Source organism: Myiozetetes cayanensis, unplaced genomic scaffold, assembly GCF_022539395.1.
Source record: "Myiozetetes cayanensis isolate MyiCay16 unplaced genomic scaffold, myiCay2020 scf1, whole genome shotgun sequence".
NCBI classification, from domain to species: Eukaryota; Metazoa; Chordata; class Aves; order Passeriformes; family Tyrannidae; genus Myiozetetes; species Myiozetetes cayanensis.
Genome location: NW_026086604.1, coordinates 116,013,845 through 116,028,134, shown reverse-complemented (window position 1 = coordinate 116,028,134; position 14,290 = coordinate 116,013,845). Strand labels below are relative to the sequence as shown.

The following is a 14,290-nucleotide window of genomic DNA, read 5'->3' as shown; positions in this document are numbered from 1 at the left end:
CTGTGCACTCTCTCATCTCAAATACCTTAATCATGATAACACAAGAATTTCTATGTTATCATGGTATTAAGTCTTTCTAAGGTAATAAGAAATGCAGTGTTAATCCTTTTTTGAGCTTTTTAAAAGCTCAGTGAAATCGAAACTGATGTTATCCATTACGTTAACACCTCCCCACAGTTTCAAATTCTTTGCTTTCCATTTTCCATGTGTCTTGACTTATCAAAATGAATGGTGGTTGTTATTGTAGTCATTCAACAACTCTTGTAGAAATCCAACATAAGCTGATTTTCAACAGCTGAAACAAAATGCTGACATAATTCAAATACTCTTACTAAAGGAGAAACAGCATGAAAATCACTTTTTATTAATTTTCAAGTATAAAACAAGAATTTATGCATTTGCTTATCCAATGCAAATTATCTCCCCTGTGATCAGTTCCAGCATTAACTCTTACAAACACCTTACACCATCATAATAGATTGTGTTTAATCACTGCAACATATCAAAATCAATTTGAGAGACAAAAATAAGAATGAAACAAAATTAATGACAAGATCCAACGCTGTTCCACATTCCTTGCAGAGCACCCCGGAGAACACAGCAACTCTGCATCTCAGCAGCCTTACATTTGTGAGCTATATCCATTCTGGGATTTTATCCTTTTGCACTTCTTTGCCCTTCCTAAGGATATTCCTTTCTTGACTCCAGCATTCTTAGTGCCACGTGGCTATTCCCAATTCCCACACAAGTAACAGGCAGTGGTACCTCAGGTCAGACCGTGGTACTCTTGCTCATGTCAGGTATTAGCTTCCTGTACCAGTGTGCAGAGACATTCCTGCCTAACAGTAATCCATGGCCTTGTGCCAGACCCAGACTGAAGTGCAAGAACCAACAAACCAAGCCTTTGCAACAAACCTATATGGAGGCAGTGACCCCCTGCCAGCCCAGTCCTCTTCTTCCTTGGGTCATCCAAGTGCCTTCCACTAGTTAACTAACACTTACTGTCAATGGAATAACTGAAAACCAAGGCAATCAAAACCCAAATCAGAGACAAAATTTTCCCTTTTGCATATGTAACAATGAAAAACCTCCCAGTGCATTTAAGAACGGTGTAAATATAAGTGCTTAGTAGTACCCTGACTATCAGTTGCTGTAGGTCATGATAGAGGCATGGAGAAAGAACTACTTCACTTTTAAAGTACAAGTCAGATTGCCAGATGCCACAACGGATGAAAACACAGTAGACAGAGCCACAGGTAGGCCAGTTATCTGCTTCAAATGTTGCCTCTGCAGCACAGTCAGTGTAAGATGGACACTGGGTTTCTATACAGTAAGAAAATGACATGAAGAACCTTTATTGCATAGTTAGCCAGCTGTAGCACGACCACTGGTGGTTGCTTTGTGATGCCAGCCAAAATGAACATTATGGTTCAGTCTAACACTTTGTTGTTGTTGTTGCTCTGGTGAAGAATTTTTTAAAATTTTGTTTTGGGGACTTTTTTGGTGCTTTTTTGTTTTGTTGTTGTTGTTTTGATGGTGGTAGTAGTGTGGTTTTTTTTTTTTAATACTATCAATGCAATGGGCTTTGACACATAATGAGAGTAAACAAGACTTTTGCATAAGAAGATGCTTTTTTTTGGGTCCTTAGAGGACAAAGTCTCTAACAAGTATCATGTTGGTGGTTGGTTAAAAATGAAGCTACTATAGTTGCAGACTGTCAAAGACTTCCATGTTTCAGTGTCAGCATAAAACCCTCAGCTTATTCTGTTCATCCAGAACATCCAAGATTTTAATTCACAAATGATGGGAATTACTCTGAGTAAAAGAAAAACTGTAATTTTATCATCAGTGTTTCTGCACAATCTGCTAGAAGGCCTGTTATACATTCATATGTGTCTTTCTCATTACACAATTAGCTCATTTTAGCGTTTAAAGATTCCTCTTATAGCAGTTCTAAATCCCACTTCGTTCCAATGCCTATGTAAAATACAGTTGTATCAGTTCCACTTCCAGAAACCAATTCAGTTTTGTTTAACATACTGCCTTGCACCACCATCATCTTCCTCTTCTACTACAGGTTAGAACGAGTCAGCCAGGGAAATTCCTGGAAGAAAAAACAAACCAAAACAGAATAAAACCCATAATGGGCAAAGAGTAAGAGGAACAGTTAACTATGATGGAATGCACAGGATATAAAGACTGCTCAAAAATGTTTCATCTCATTTTGTCAAGAATGAAAAGGAATAACCTTAAATTCTGGAAACAGTTATGAAGAACACTAAAAACAGCCAGTGGGGGGAAAAAAACCCAAACAAGCAAGTAACAAGGAAAGCAGATGGCACAGTGTAAAAGGACCCATTCTCCCTTCTCCCAAGTCTAAACACAGTATTTCTGCCTTGCAACTATCTCTGCCTTCTCTGTGGTTCAAGTGATGCTTCCTGAGGTTTTCAAAAGCTCACCAACATGAAGCTTAAAAAAAAAAAAAAAAAAAAAAGAAGGAACACATATGGATACCTGTTTCTTTCTCTCGGATTGTGGATCAATCATTACATTTATAAGAGAAGGTGTTTCCTTGTCAGTCAAGCTTGCTTTCAGAGCATTCTGCAGTTCTTCTGGTGTTTTAACAAAGTATCCTTTACCTCCAAAGGTAGACATAATTTCCTCATAGTGTGAATTTGGCAGGAGAGAAACAGGAGGTACACTGTAACACAATGGAAAGCCTGATTAAAGGCAGGGAATTGCCAACAGACCAATTTAATTACTTCAGTACCAATTTTAAAGCACAAGATGGTTGTACTGGCCTGTTGAATTCTTCTGAGCTGGAAGAAATACAGTTCCTATATCACTTAAGCTATGTTAATAGGGTACCATGCTCACTTTCATCTTCTGGAGACAGTCCAAAGCTTTAGCCAAGTTCTCTTTGTACAGAGATCTCAGCTCCAGAAGCAGAACTTCGGTGTGAACTCAGAATTTGGGTAATTTTGGAGATTATCATGATTTTGAAGGTCAGTCCACTACCAGCTCTCCACTGTGCGGCCTGAACTGCTGCAGGAACCCGAGACAACTAATAATTGCTCTGTGGTGCAAAAAACAGTCTGGAATTCGGTTGGCTGCTTGCTTTTGTAACTGGTTCTTACTTATACGAAGTTAGCCCAGGACTAAATTCGCTTCCTAAAAGTAATTTCAATCTGGTTTACAAAGCATTAAAAATAAAGAGAATGACCATTTTGGTCACTTCTTCTGTAATTAACAGGACATTGAAGATGCTTACCATGTAGCAGGATTGCCCAACTTTAACATCTCCTTCCAGGAATTTGCATCCAAACCAGTGTAAATCCCATTGTTGTTTACTACAATAATCAGGATTGGCAAGTTGTACCTACAAAAAGACACAGTTGGAAGAATTCTGATATATTTTCTCCTTCCTGTAAGATGTTAGAAGTGTTAATTTTCTTTAAAAGGAAAATAAATTAAAAAAAAAAAATCACTTTCACCTGTAACATGATCTAATCATCACCAGTAGAGCACTATGTCATAACAACATAAAAAATGACCATTTATATTTTTTTGGCTTTTTTTCATGTGCTTTATGGGCACCCCATCTAAAAGAGCATCCTTGGCCTTGAGTTAAAGTGATCCTGGCAACACATGAAGAGTGTCTTCTTGAGCAAAAAAAACCCAGTTACCTGCAAATAGTCTCCACCTCCATGCCAGAAAATCCGAAAGCACTGTCTCCTTCTATGCAGACGACTCTCTTTCCAGGTGCTCGGTCTTTGGCTACCATTGCAGCTGCTATAGCAAAGCCCAGCCCCACTCCCATTGTTCCAAAAGTACCTGCATCAAGCCTAAAGGGGAGAATACAGAATTACTATTCCTTTATTTCCACTCTGCCTCTTCAATTAATCCACGGTGAATTACCTTTACTTTTAATACTTTGCCACACACTATTCAAATATTGTTTCATAAATAACTGGTATATAGAGATACCAGATGTACAGATTATTATAGTCAGACAATCATTTGATAAGACAGGAAATGTTTAAAGTGATATAAACATAATGGAACTCTAAATAAAATTAAGAACTCTGGTACACTAGTTTTACTACAATAAAGACCTATTCTCATAAGCTTTTAGCTTGCATAGTAACTGTATTTCAAAAGCATTCAATTACTGTAGAGACAGACAGACAACATGAAATATTTCTATATTTAATTCCTTGAAAATATACCTACAAGTCTGAAAGCCATTGAATACTGCTGTTCAAATTTTAGTCTTCTGTTCAACCAATTTGAAATCAAATTGAAAGCTATAATTTAGTTAGATCATTTCAATCAGAAGCACATAATGGATATAAAAGTACATAAAGAAACAGATTATTTTAGGGTTAACTTTTCAAATTTGCTTTCAGATATACACAGTGCAGTCTGAAAAGACAACCATTAACATTACTGTGTGCTTACTTTAAATAAGGGGGAAAAAGATGCAAACTCTTCCCCCAGCGCTACTGGAAGTATGTGGGTGGGGTTTGCTTTGGCTTTTGGTTGTCTTTTGTTAACAAAGCATTTTGGTTTATGAAGTATTTAGGTTTATTTAGGAGTTTAGTGCTACTTTCACAAGCAGGCATAAGCTTCACAGATGAGAAACTTTCACCAGAAAAAACTCACTTTTCCCCCTGTTCAAAAACCAGCATCTAACTCCTACTTAAACGAGAATGATTAAACTTATACACATAATGATTAAAGTGACACTTCCAAATATGAGTACCTACATTTTAGTCACAGAGGTTTACATGAAAGCATGCCCAATATATAATCCCTATTTTTCCCTATTTTGAAGTGTTTCAAAGAAAAACTCTTCATATGAATTCTTTCCAACATAAGAATTCCAATGATTGTTTTTATTTTTAATCAAAACTTACCACAGACTCTGAGCACAGAAATAAACATCTAGGTCAGGGAATTCAACATGATGCTACTCTCTCACTTTCCACAAGAGACTGAGCAACCAACACCATTCTGTTGCAGAGCATGCAGAGAATGTTAAAATCTATGACAGGACATCAGTATATAGGTGGAAAATTTTCCCTAATCTCTTTCCCAACATGCTAAACTTCTATTTTTTTATTTAGAACGTTTAAAAAGAATTACAAAAATTCTGGGCTATCATACTTCTCAGCTGAATGAAAACATTTATACATAGCTCTAGCCTGTTGGGTCAGCACAACACAAAAGATACCACACCTTTGACGGGGATAACAATTTGGAAGCATAGTCCGTCCAATGTCCATGGTGTTTGCTCCCTCACTTACTAAAATGCAGTCCTTGGGTATCAGTTCTCTGATGTGATGAAAGACTGTGTAATAATTCATAGGCAGGGATTTCCGTAATGCTAATTCCTGAAAAATAAGAGATATCAGTAACTCTTAGGGATAGAATTTATAACAAAGTGCAGAACTGAGGCACGTAAATAATAACAATGGAAATAAGAATGCACTCTGCTAGGTAAGGATGAAACATTTGGTTTCCATGCACTACATCAAGGTTGCTCCTTCTGGTTGCTCCTTCTATCCTGGTAACTCAATCTATTTATCAGAGCAGCTCTCGCTGTGGTCTTCCACTACTGGCTTTAAGAACCCAATCCCAAAGTTCAATGACCTCCACACAGTTTGAATTTATACAAAATAATAGATTACTTAACCCATAATACTTAACTTACAGTTCATAAGCCTGAGAAGGGTAAGCCTGTACCAGAATGGTATAAATTTTCAAAGTCTGGGTGACATGACTGAGAAGTAATTGAGGAGATTGGATACAGACAAGTGACAAAACTGACTAGATATCAGTACCTGGTAAAGTGAGAAACCTTCTCTTTTCTTTAATATAACACTACCTTTGATCTTTCCTCGTTGTTCTTCATTTTCACTCTTAGCCTCTTCCACCACTCTGAATTAGAAGGATATTTGAATGATCTTTTGCTGAATTCTTCTAAGAGCTGGAACAATATTCAAATATTGTAGAGATAGAGATCTTTCAACATATTTAAAAAACAGGCATCAAGAATAACGTTACCAAGAAAGATCCCAGCACAATCACCGTAACACTAATCAGAATGTTTAACACATAATTTGAGAATAGATTGGATGCACAGCATCCAGTTACTGCCTGAAAAATGGTTTTCGTTGAACAGCTGGGGTTTTTTTTCTTTTGCTTTTAACTGGCAATTTACTTTATATGAATCAGAGCAAATTAAAGTCAAAACAGGAGGACACAGGACATTACGTTACCTGCTTAGTCACGGCGTTTATGTCACCTGATAAAATTGCAGCAGGCCTTACATTATTCCCCAGCTCTTCTGCACAAATATCGATCTATATTTCAAAAAGAAAGACCACCATTAACTCAAGGACATTAAAGAGATTTGTTTTTTTAAGTTCAAGTGAGGAACACCATCTAACATAAATGCACGTCTAACGTTGTCCTCATACCTTGTTTTGGCTGCCTTTCCTTTAAATTACATCAGGAAATCCTTTATTCACAGTAAACCCCTATTTTAATAAAAGTTTATATATATCCTTAAAATTGACTGCTTGCACCTTTGAAGCTCTTGCAGACACTACAGAACTTTATTAGAGCATTAAGGAGAAGAAGGTGGTGATTTTAGCAATAATTATATGATAACTAAAAATCTAGGCTTAGGTATACCCTTAAAGTCTAAACAAAGCCTTAATTTTCCTTCTAAGAAAATTGTGTGAATGCTATTTGACAGTAAAAAATTAGCTAGCATGAAGAAACTGAAAAGTAAGTTGCAACTACTGAAACAACTTCTCCACTTGCTTTATCAGTGAGGCATGAAACCTCTGAGGTTACATAGACAGTTAACTTATGACCAGGTCACACAGACTATGAACTGACAGTACTTTGATACTAGTCTTGGACAATGAAAAAAAGATTTCTTTACATTCTTTAGAAAACTTTGTAAAAATAATATCTGTAAAAATAAGATGTATATTTGTAAAAATTTAGCTTAAAAATTTATGCTATTGCCCTAGAAAAGATGAAAAGTTTGACTTGAGATCAGGTTCCAGATCAGTGTAAGCAGGCCAGCCAGCACACTCCTATATTGTCACAGACTCTTAGGGAGATTTGAAGGACATAGACAATTTAAAGACCTGTCTTTCTAAGAGCTGGCAGATTGTTAAATATATTAATTAGTTAGATAGCCTTTCTGCCTCTTTTCTTATTAACATTTCAGAGTAACTGATTTCTTATACTATGACTGACTTGGGATCTGAAAGTGATACTATTTCAAAAAAAACTCAGCTAAGAGAGCATCAAACAGGATGAAAGATTTCATAATTTCAAAGACAGTTTGCTTTCAACCATGGAAATTCCAAAGCTCCAAAGACCATGAAAGTATCATGAGTCTAATCCTGTATTAAACTACAAAGAAGTGTCTGCCCTCCTCATTACAGCAGCACCAAGTTCTTGACAGCGGGAACAATGATGTAACCATTCTTCAAAAAAAATAAGGAAGTAACAAAAATGATTAAAGAAATCATAAGTATTTCTGGAGAATTACAATTAACTATATGCACTGTCCATAGGGCAGTATTTGCCACATGAAATACACTACCAAAATAATTTACAATAATTGTTCTAGGCAAGGCTAGAACACAGAAGACTTGCTTTAAGTGAAAACAATTTTCCTGCTTACCTGGATAACCTTTACATCCTGTCGAAACCTTGGTGGAAGACCAAAATGCAAAATCCAATTCAACCTTGCACCAAGCAAGATGATTACATCAGCATGTTGTAATGCCCTAATAAAGGGAAATGAAAGAATTAGAAAAGAAGGAATTATTATTACATTTAATAGTCTTTGCACAAGTAGAAGCAATCCTAATCACCACAGCAAACCCCAGTATATATATAAAATCCTTCCTTCCTCTAAGATGCTTGATTAGCCCCAAAATCCTGTATCCTTTTACCGAGTCAATCACCAAGACATTCTTGAGCTTAGGAACTTAAGAGGAAAATTAATTAGTACTTTCCTAATACACTGTGTTCAGGAAAGGAATCACTGCATTAGGAGACTAACAAGATGTTATAAGGATGCTAAGGTTAAAGCAAAACACTCACTATGGTGACACTGGCAACAGTGGTACCAAAATTAAGATTGGTGGACCTCTCAGTTTAGTCACCTATTAATTTACCTTTCAGATGGGTAGACAGCATTTCCTATATTTTTTTATTCTCCATTTTTTTTAACTGCACACTTCACAGTGATAAAGCTAAGATGCTCAGCAATGGACAATATTTTAATCTCAGCTGCAAGCTGACTCTGTGCATATTCATACACAGTAGGGCTCTTAGAGTCCATTCACATTAATTTTGCCAAAAGCCCAAAAAAGCTCTTACAAACTACTTTAAACATAGTCATTCAGTGTAGTTTGAAATACCTTATTTTTCTGTATAAATAAAGTGCAATTTACTGATAGTGTATTTGCAAATACCCTACAGAGACAGCAGATGGCCAAACTTCAGCTGCAATGTGTGCATCTCGAGCTTCTGTTTACAGTGCTAAAATAAAGAGCCAGTAGTTTGTCTAGTGCCTGTTTAAAATAAACTGTTTGCCAGTTCCATTTTATGTTATGAAACACATACTAGCTACATTGACACATCTACTTGCCATAGCTTTCAGAGTTACAGAACATTAGCTCTCAGATAAAGCATCTTCCTGGTCAGCATTTCAAAGTGATCCACCTAAATATGTTGTCCCTTTCCAAGCAAGATCTTCAGTGCTCCACGAGGAGGTGCAAAACATGCTTGAAAATTTTTTTGCTGTATGCGTTTTGTCTTCCCTGGCACCTGTAGACCACCAAAATCCCTAGCTGTTTCTCAGATGTTAGGATGAGAAGCCTTGCTTTATATTTACGTGGATCTTGCTGCAGCTACACAATTTGGATGGTCATCAGGAACTACTCCTTTTGCCATTGGCGTAGGCAAAAAAGGCAGTCCACAAAGGTCCACCAACTTTCTGATGTTGTTTTCAGCATGTGAATAAGCAGCACCTGAATGAAATGAAAGAGACTGCTTAATACTACAGAAACCAACTGCATTCTATTGAACTTCAATTAACCTGATTACATTATTGGTAGAAAGAGTACTGTTTCCCATTATGAAAGCTGCCTGTCATTCTTCCTTCTGAAGAACTCAAAACCTAACATTCAAACCTACAGACATTGGGATTTAAAATGTCACATATTTTTGACAAAAGGATTGTTGTGTTTTGTTTTTTTTTTTTTTTAAGACCTCAGCTGAACTATTTACTTATTTCTCTGTTGGGAGATTTTGTTTATCTAGAATGACAATTTTTAGTGGATAAAGTTTGGTATTATGGGGCAGAGGCTTCTCCAGCAACAACATGCAATGGCCTTTGTGTCGTGTCATGTCATTTCTCACTTACCCCCTGCATGCTGTTGCACCATGCTCCACGGAAATCTGCCCAAAGAGGCCTCCTAAAAGCCTCTAATGAAAAGAGAGCAGCCAAAAGAAGACCTTGTAAAGGTCTGTGTTTGTGCACGTGTTCAGTTTGTGTTCAGTGTGATGCTACCTTCAGTACATGGCTGCTGAATTAAGCCTGCCCAGGCAGCCTAGATAACTGACTGGTCCTTGTGCAATGACTTAAGTCTGTGAGTCTTAAATCCTTTTGTACGTATTTCAAAAATTCTGCTAACAACAATATATAGCACAAAATCCAGATACATTTGTTGAGTAGATTCTCAGTTGTTGACATCAACAAAACACAGATCTATGTATTTTTGAGGGACTGATTTCCACCTTTCAATTTCAAACAACACCCTTTTGTTCACGTGTACCCGGCCAGACACAGAGAAAAAATACCCATAACCTCTCCTAATCTCCTGATTCTGTTTTCAATTTCATTACCTAATCCATTGTAAGATCCATCTCATTTCAATCATTACACTCCTAATTAAACACAGACACAGAGCGTTGCCACATCTGCAGTAAAACAACCTGGGTTAAACAAGCTGGTTATTTCAATCCTGCTCTGAGCTGACCTGTATCTTTAGCACCACTGCACTGGCTAACGTTCCACAAGGAGGGACAAAACAAGAGAACCAGAAGAGGATAATTATCCTCTATTGCCAGGGGCACCTCTACTTCAAGAATTAATTACAGTAGCAGAGTAGAATGGAAAGTCTGTAAAACAGCAATAACAGCAACACCTGCTGTGTTGCTTTATATCCCCACACAGGTAGGGTGGCAGTTTCAGTAAGACCCAATCGAAAAATGACCTTTGGTTATTCTTATTTTTGCTAAATGTACCAGAGCATTAGACAGAGAATGTGATTTCTGTATTCCAACAGAATCGTTTAGGAATTTTGGAAGAGATCCCTTGGCTTTAGATTTAAAGACAACTGTTATCCAATCTTTTTCTACGTAAACTTCTATTTTATCAATTGACTTTTCCCTTAAACTAGATGGAAAAGACAACACCTATAAAACAGAATAAAAATATTCTAAAACCAGAGCAGATGTTAACATCAAATTCCAAAGAAGTTTGTGTTTCTCCTACTGGTTGGTTTGTTTGTTTTACTGGAGGTGAAAAGAAGGTGAGTAACACTTCTGGAGAAAAGCAATCACTTGGTCACTGTTCTTGTCTTGGATTTGTACAGCTCAAGCTACATCAAAGCATGCTACCTTTGCCAATGATTAGCAGAGGCTGCTTGGAAAGAGCAAGGATAGAGGCTGCTTTGGACACAGCAGAGTGTTCAGCCATGCTGATGGGAGGTGGTAGGCAGCATTCCACATACCTGAAGAAAAGCAAAACAAAAGAGGTTCTTTAAAAAAATTCAAAACAAGAAATGTTGAAAGATAAAACCTATTGTTTAGCATAAAATTGCAGTTGCTACACACCATGTTACAGCATTTATTAGAGTGGGATTTTTTTTTAAAACAGGCTTTGAAGTTTTTCTTCCTTGTTTCTTTAATCTTATAGGCAGTGTTGTTCCAGAGATTTACAGAGTGACATGATTATATTACCATTTTAATTCATTCTGGTTTTGCACATTTCTTTACAAACTGTAATCTGCATCACATTACAGTGGAGTGTTACATTTAGAGGCTGCATCTTCTTGCTTTAGGAAAATATAATGTGAAAGCAACTTATAACTCTACTTTCTTTTATTCAGTGACTGAAAAAATGAATGTAATCATTACGCACTTGACAGAGCTCTTATTCACCTGAAGATTCACAAAGTCCCCGGGTATGTCAATATAGCAGGAACCTGGACGACCATACATGCTGGTTCTTACAGCCTAGGAAACAGACAATCACAGTTTTAATCACTGCTTGACAGGATTTTAAAAATAGTTTAAAAAGGCAAGAAAACTCTTCTGTAGGCAGAGAAGGTACACAGTTTCATACTGCTGATGAACACAGCTTCCATGGAGTGATTTACATCAAACAATTGAAGTTTTGACAGCTATTTACATTTTCCCTTATATACCTGCTGGAGCCTTGCAGCAGATGTACAGTATTAGAGTCTAAATTCTTTGTTTAATTTAAAATGAGACAACTGCATTATAAGCTGTTATGTTTGGAGATAAAAAATTAAACATTCATGTTGAATTCTACTTAAAGCAGCACAAACAGAGAAAAACCAAGATGACCAATGCCTCCATTTTTTACTACTTTTGATTCCAGTTCTTCTATTGCAGGTAGATGCTCCACTGAATTTGCACTTCTGGAAACAGTATCATTGTATGCAGAATTTAGGCTGACATGGCTGAAGTGCTGCTGCTGCAGCAGTACCACGAGACTTCGCTAATCCTCTCTGAAGCACTGAGATAAGGATGTGTTTTCTCTCAGTCTCAAAAAAAACACCAACAAAGCAATAAACAAACTCAAACCCCAAACACAACCATGTCCACTGCCTCCCCTTCCAAATCTCCTTCACATGAGAGTGGCATAACAGCTGAAGTTTGTAGTATTCCATTTGTAGTCATTGCACCTCTCCCTAAGAGCATTTATTTCATAAAAATTTTCCTGCCTGAAGCTAAGAAAAAACACTGCAGGGATCAGTAAGCATCAGATTGGATCAGAATCTATTTCTAAACTATTCCATAGCATTGTTCCTAGGAGAAATCTCCCTGGTTGTTAATTGACACAATCAACCATCACCTCATATCTGCAGGATAAAACTGCTTCAAGTAACAGCTACACAAAAATAAACCCTCAAAACTTAAACAGAAGGAGACAGTTACCTGATGTTCTGTTGCCAATTTTGTATTTTTTCATACCTTTTCAATAACAGCAGGAATAACTTCCAGGCTGCTTGGGCGGACAGAGAGTTTGTTGTACAGCCTACCAGCTTCAACCTGAATAAATGCAAACAACCATTTTATTGATTTAACAAAGTGATGTGCTCATTTCCATCTCATTTCAACATTAATAAAATGAAAGAAATGCCACATGAAAAGTAACAAGGTGAGAACTTCCTCACAGGAAAATGCAGTAGCTCAGCTGGTGGATACTGTCAAAACCATACTCATTCCTCTGAGGGATTAAGCATTTTTTTTGGTTTTTTTCCCTCTAGAAACTGGTGTTTCTCTTTTTGGAAAGTTTATGTTGCTTTTGCCCCTTTCAGAACAGACAAAGGCAATTTACACGAGTATGTACTTTGCATATTTGTACATTCCAGGCAATCTGCTGTATTTACACACTGTCAGTTTTAAACCAGTAGATGGAGCAAATCAGCAGCATTACAGGATCTGTTAGGAAATGTTAGTGTTTGAGACTGTTACTCCTACAAGAATGAAGAAACAACATCAATTATTTAACTGAAACATTTCTGTTGTATGTCTGTGTACCTGTGGGAATTCTTGGAAAGCTCCCATGGTTTCCTGATTTCTGTCAGAAGAACCTCCGATAACAATCAAAGGCCTAGAAAAGTGCATTTAAAAACAAAACAAAGAACCTTAAGCATGCATACATTTTTAATAGCTAAAATCACATCTGTGAGTTCTCCTCACTGTCAAATCCTACTGCTCTTGGGATGCTGTACATACCTTCAGAATCCATAGATACTCTAAAGACATAGACAACAACCAGCACAATACAGGAGTGGATTCTAAATACTGTTGTGTCAGACAGTAGACTTCCTAGCAGCTTTTGGGTCACTAGTTTTAGGACAACCTGGTTATATTTAGTGACTTGCATCTATCATAAAACTTCTAAAACCAAGTAATATCACAGGCAATTTTCATTTAAGTTTGATAACATGGGTGACAAGGTGGTTTGAGTGGAATGATATCTAATCTAAAAAGCTAAAAAGTACTGATTGACCCAAAAAGTTTTGTATATAAGAGGCACTGTAACGTGTACAAGCACTACAACTAAGAAGCACACTAAGATACAATTTTTTGTTAGGATTAGGTTCTGTTTGTATAGAATTTGGAACATGGCAGAAGTTAGCTGACTGACTGAGAACATTTCTCCCTCCATTTTGTCTTCAGTAAAAAACCCCAAAGCCCAAAGAAATGAACAAAAATTTGACATGCTTACAAGCAGTCCTGCTCTTAAATCAGATCATGGCTATGTGTGGAAGGCAGTATTAGCTTACGATATGGGTTACAAATTACACAGGAGCAATTTTTACTATAATTTCCACAAAACACAATAAATTATTTTCCTACAGCAAATGAAAACCGGTCTTCTATTCCATTTGTAGGTCAAACTTCTTAAAATGCAAAATGCTGAGTCAATAGAAAAAAGGATCTCTTATTAATCTGCTTATTCCTTCACACTAAATTGAAATATTGTGTCAGTAGCTTTCTAGGCTTTTTCTGCTGAACAGTACCTCTTCAGACACAGCCTTTCCTTTGACTGCATTTATCTATATAATGTATCAAGCTGAAACATTTACAGTGTGCTCCATGCATAATCTTAAATTTAATCCCCCTTAAGGCTTGAGTATATGTGTATCTAGATCCAAGCTTCATAACCAGGCCATTTCTCCACCATAAATCAAAAATCTCAGTTCTAATCTCCTGACGAGGTGAAATGAGAACTTCAGGCTGTATCTTACCTTTATGAAAAATTCTTGTGGAAAAACACACTTGATTTATGCTCTACACATTTTATTCTGCTTGTTCCCTGCCATCAGCTAAGTAATTACAGCTATCCATATGTAACGAGTTTGTTTGACAGTGACAATGACAAATCCCATGTTCCTCTCACTTACCATTTCAGAATTTATTTAAA

General features: G+C 36.8%; 1 protein-coding gene across 1 annotated transcript in view; it reads right to left on the bottom strand.

Annotated features, from left to right (window-relative positions):
- Nucleotides 1-339: 339 nt before the first annotated feature.
- HACL1 (2-hydroxyacyl-CoA lyase 1) overlaps nucleotides 340-14,290 on the bottom strand; it is a 23,816-nt gene continuing 9,865 nt past the window's right edge. The window contains exons 5-17 of the mRNA XM_050311122.1: nucleotides 12,898-12,970; nucleotides 12,328-12,405; nucleotides 11,249-11,343; nucleotides 10,726-10,838; nucleotides 8,936-9,071; nucleotides 7,715-7,820; nucleotides 6,285-6,368; nucleotides 5,891-5,992; nucleotides 5,242-5,396; nucleotides 3,687-3,845; nucleotides 3,272-3,379; nucleotides 2,515-2,701; nucleotides 340-2,104 (exon numbers count right to left, since the gene is read on the bottom strand). Coding sequence (XP_050167079.1) covers nucleotides 2,072-2,104; nucleotides 2,515-2,701; nucleotides 3,272-3,379; nucleotides 3,687-3,845; nucleotides 5,242-5,396; nucleotides 5,891-5,992; nucleotides 6,285-6,368; nucleotides 7,715-7,820; nucleotides 8,936-9,071; nucleotides 10,726-10,838; nucleotides 11,249-11,343; nucleotides 12,328-12,405; nucleotides 12,898-12,970 — 1,429 coding nt within the window. The 3' untranslated portion in view covers nucleotides 340-2,071. The remainder of the gene's footprint in view (nucleotides 2,105-2,514; nucleotides 2,702-3,271; nucleotides 3,380-3,686; nucleotides 3,846-5,241; nucleotides 5,397-5,890; nucleotides 5,993-6,284; nucleotides 6,369-7,714; nucleotides 7,821-8,935; nucleotides 9,072-10,725; nucleotides 10,839-11,248; nucleotides 11,344-12,327; nucleotides 12,406-12,897; nucleotides 12,971-14,290) is intronic.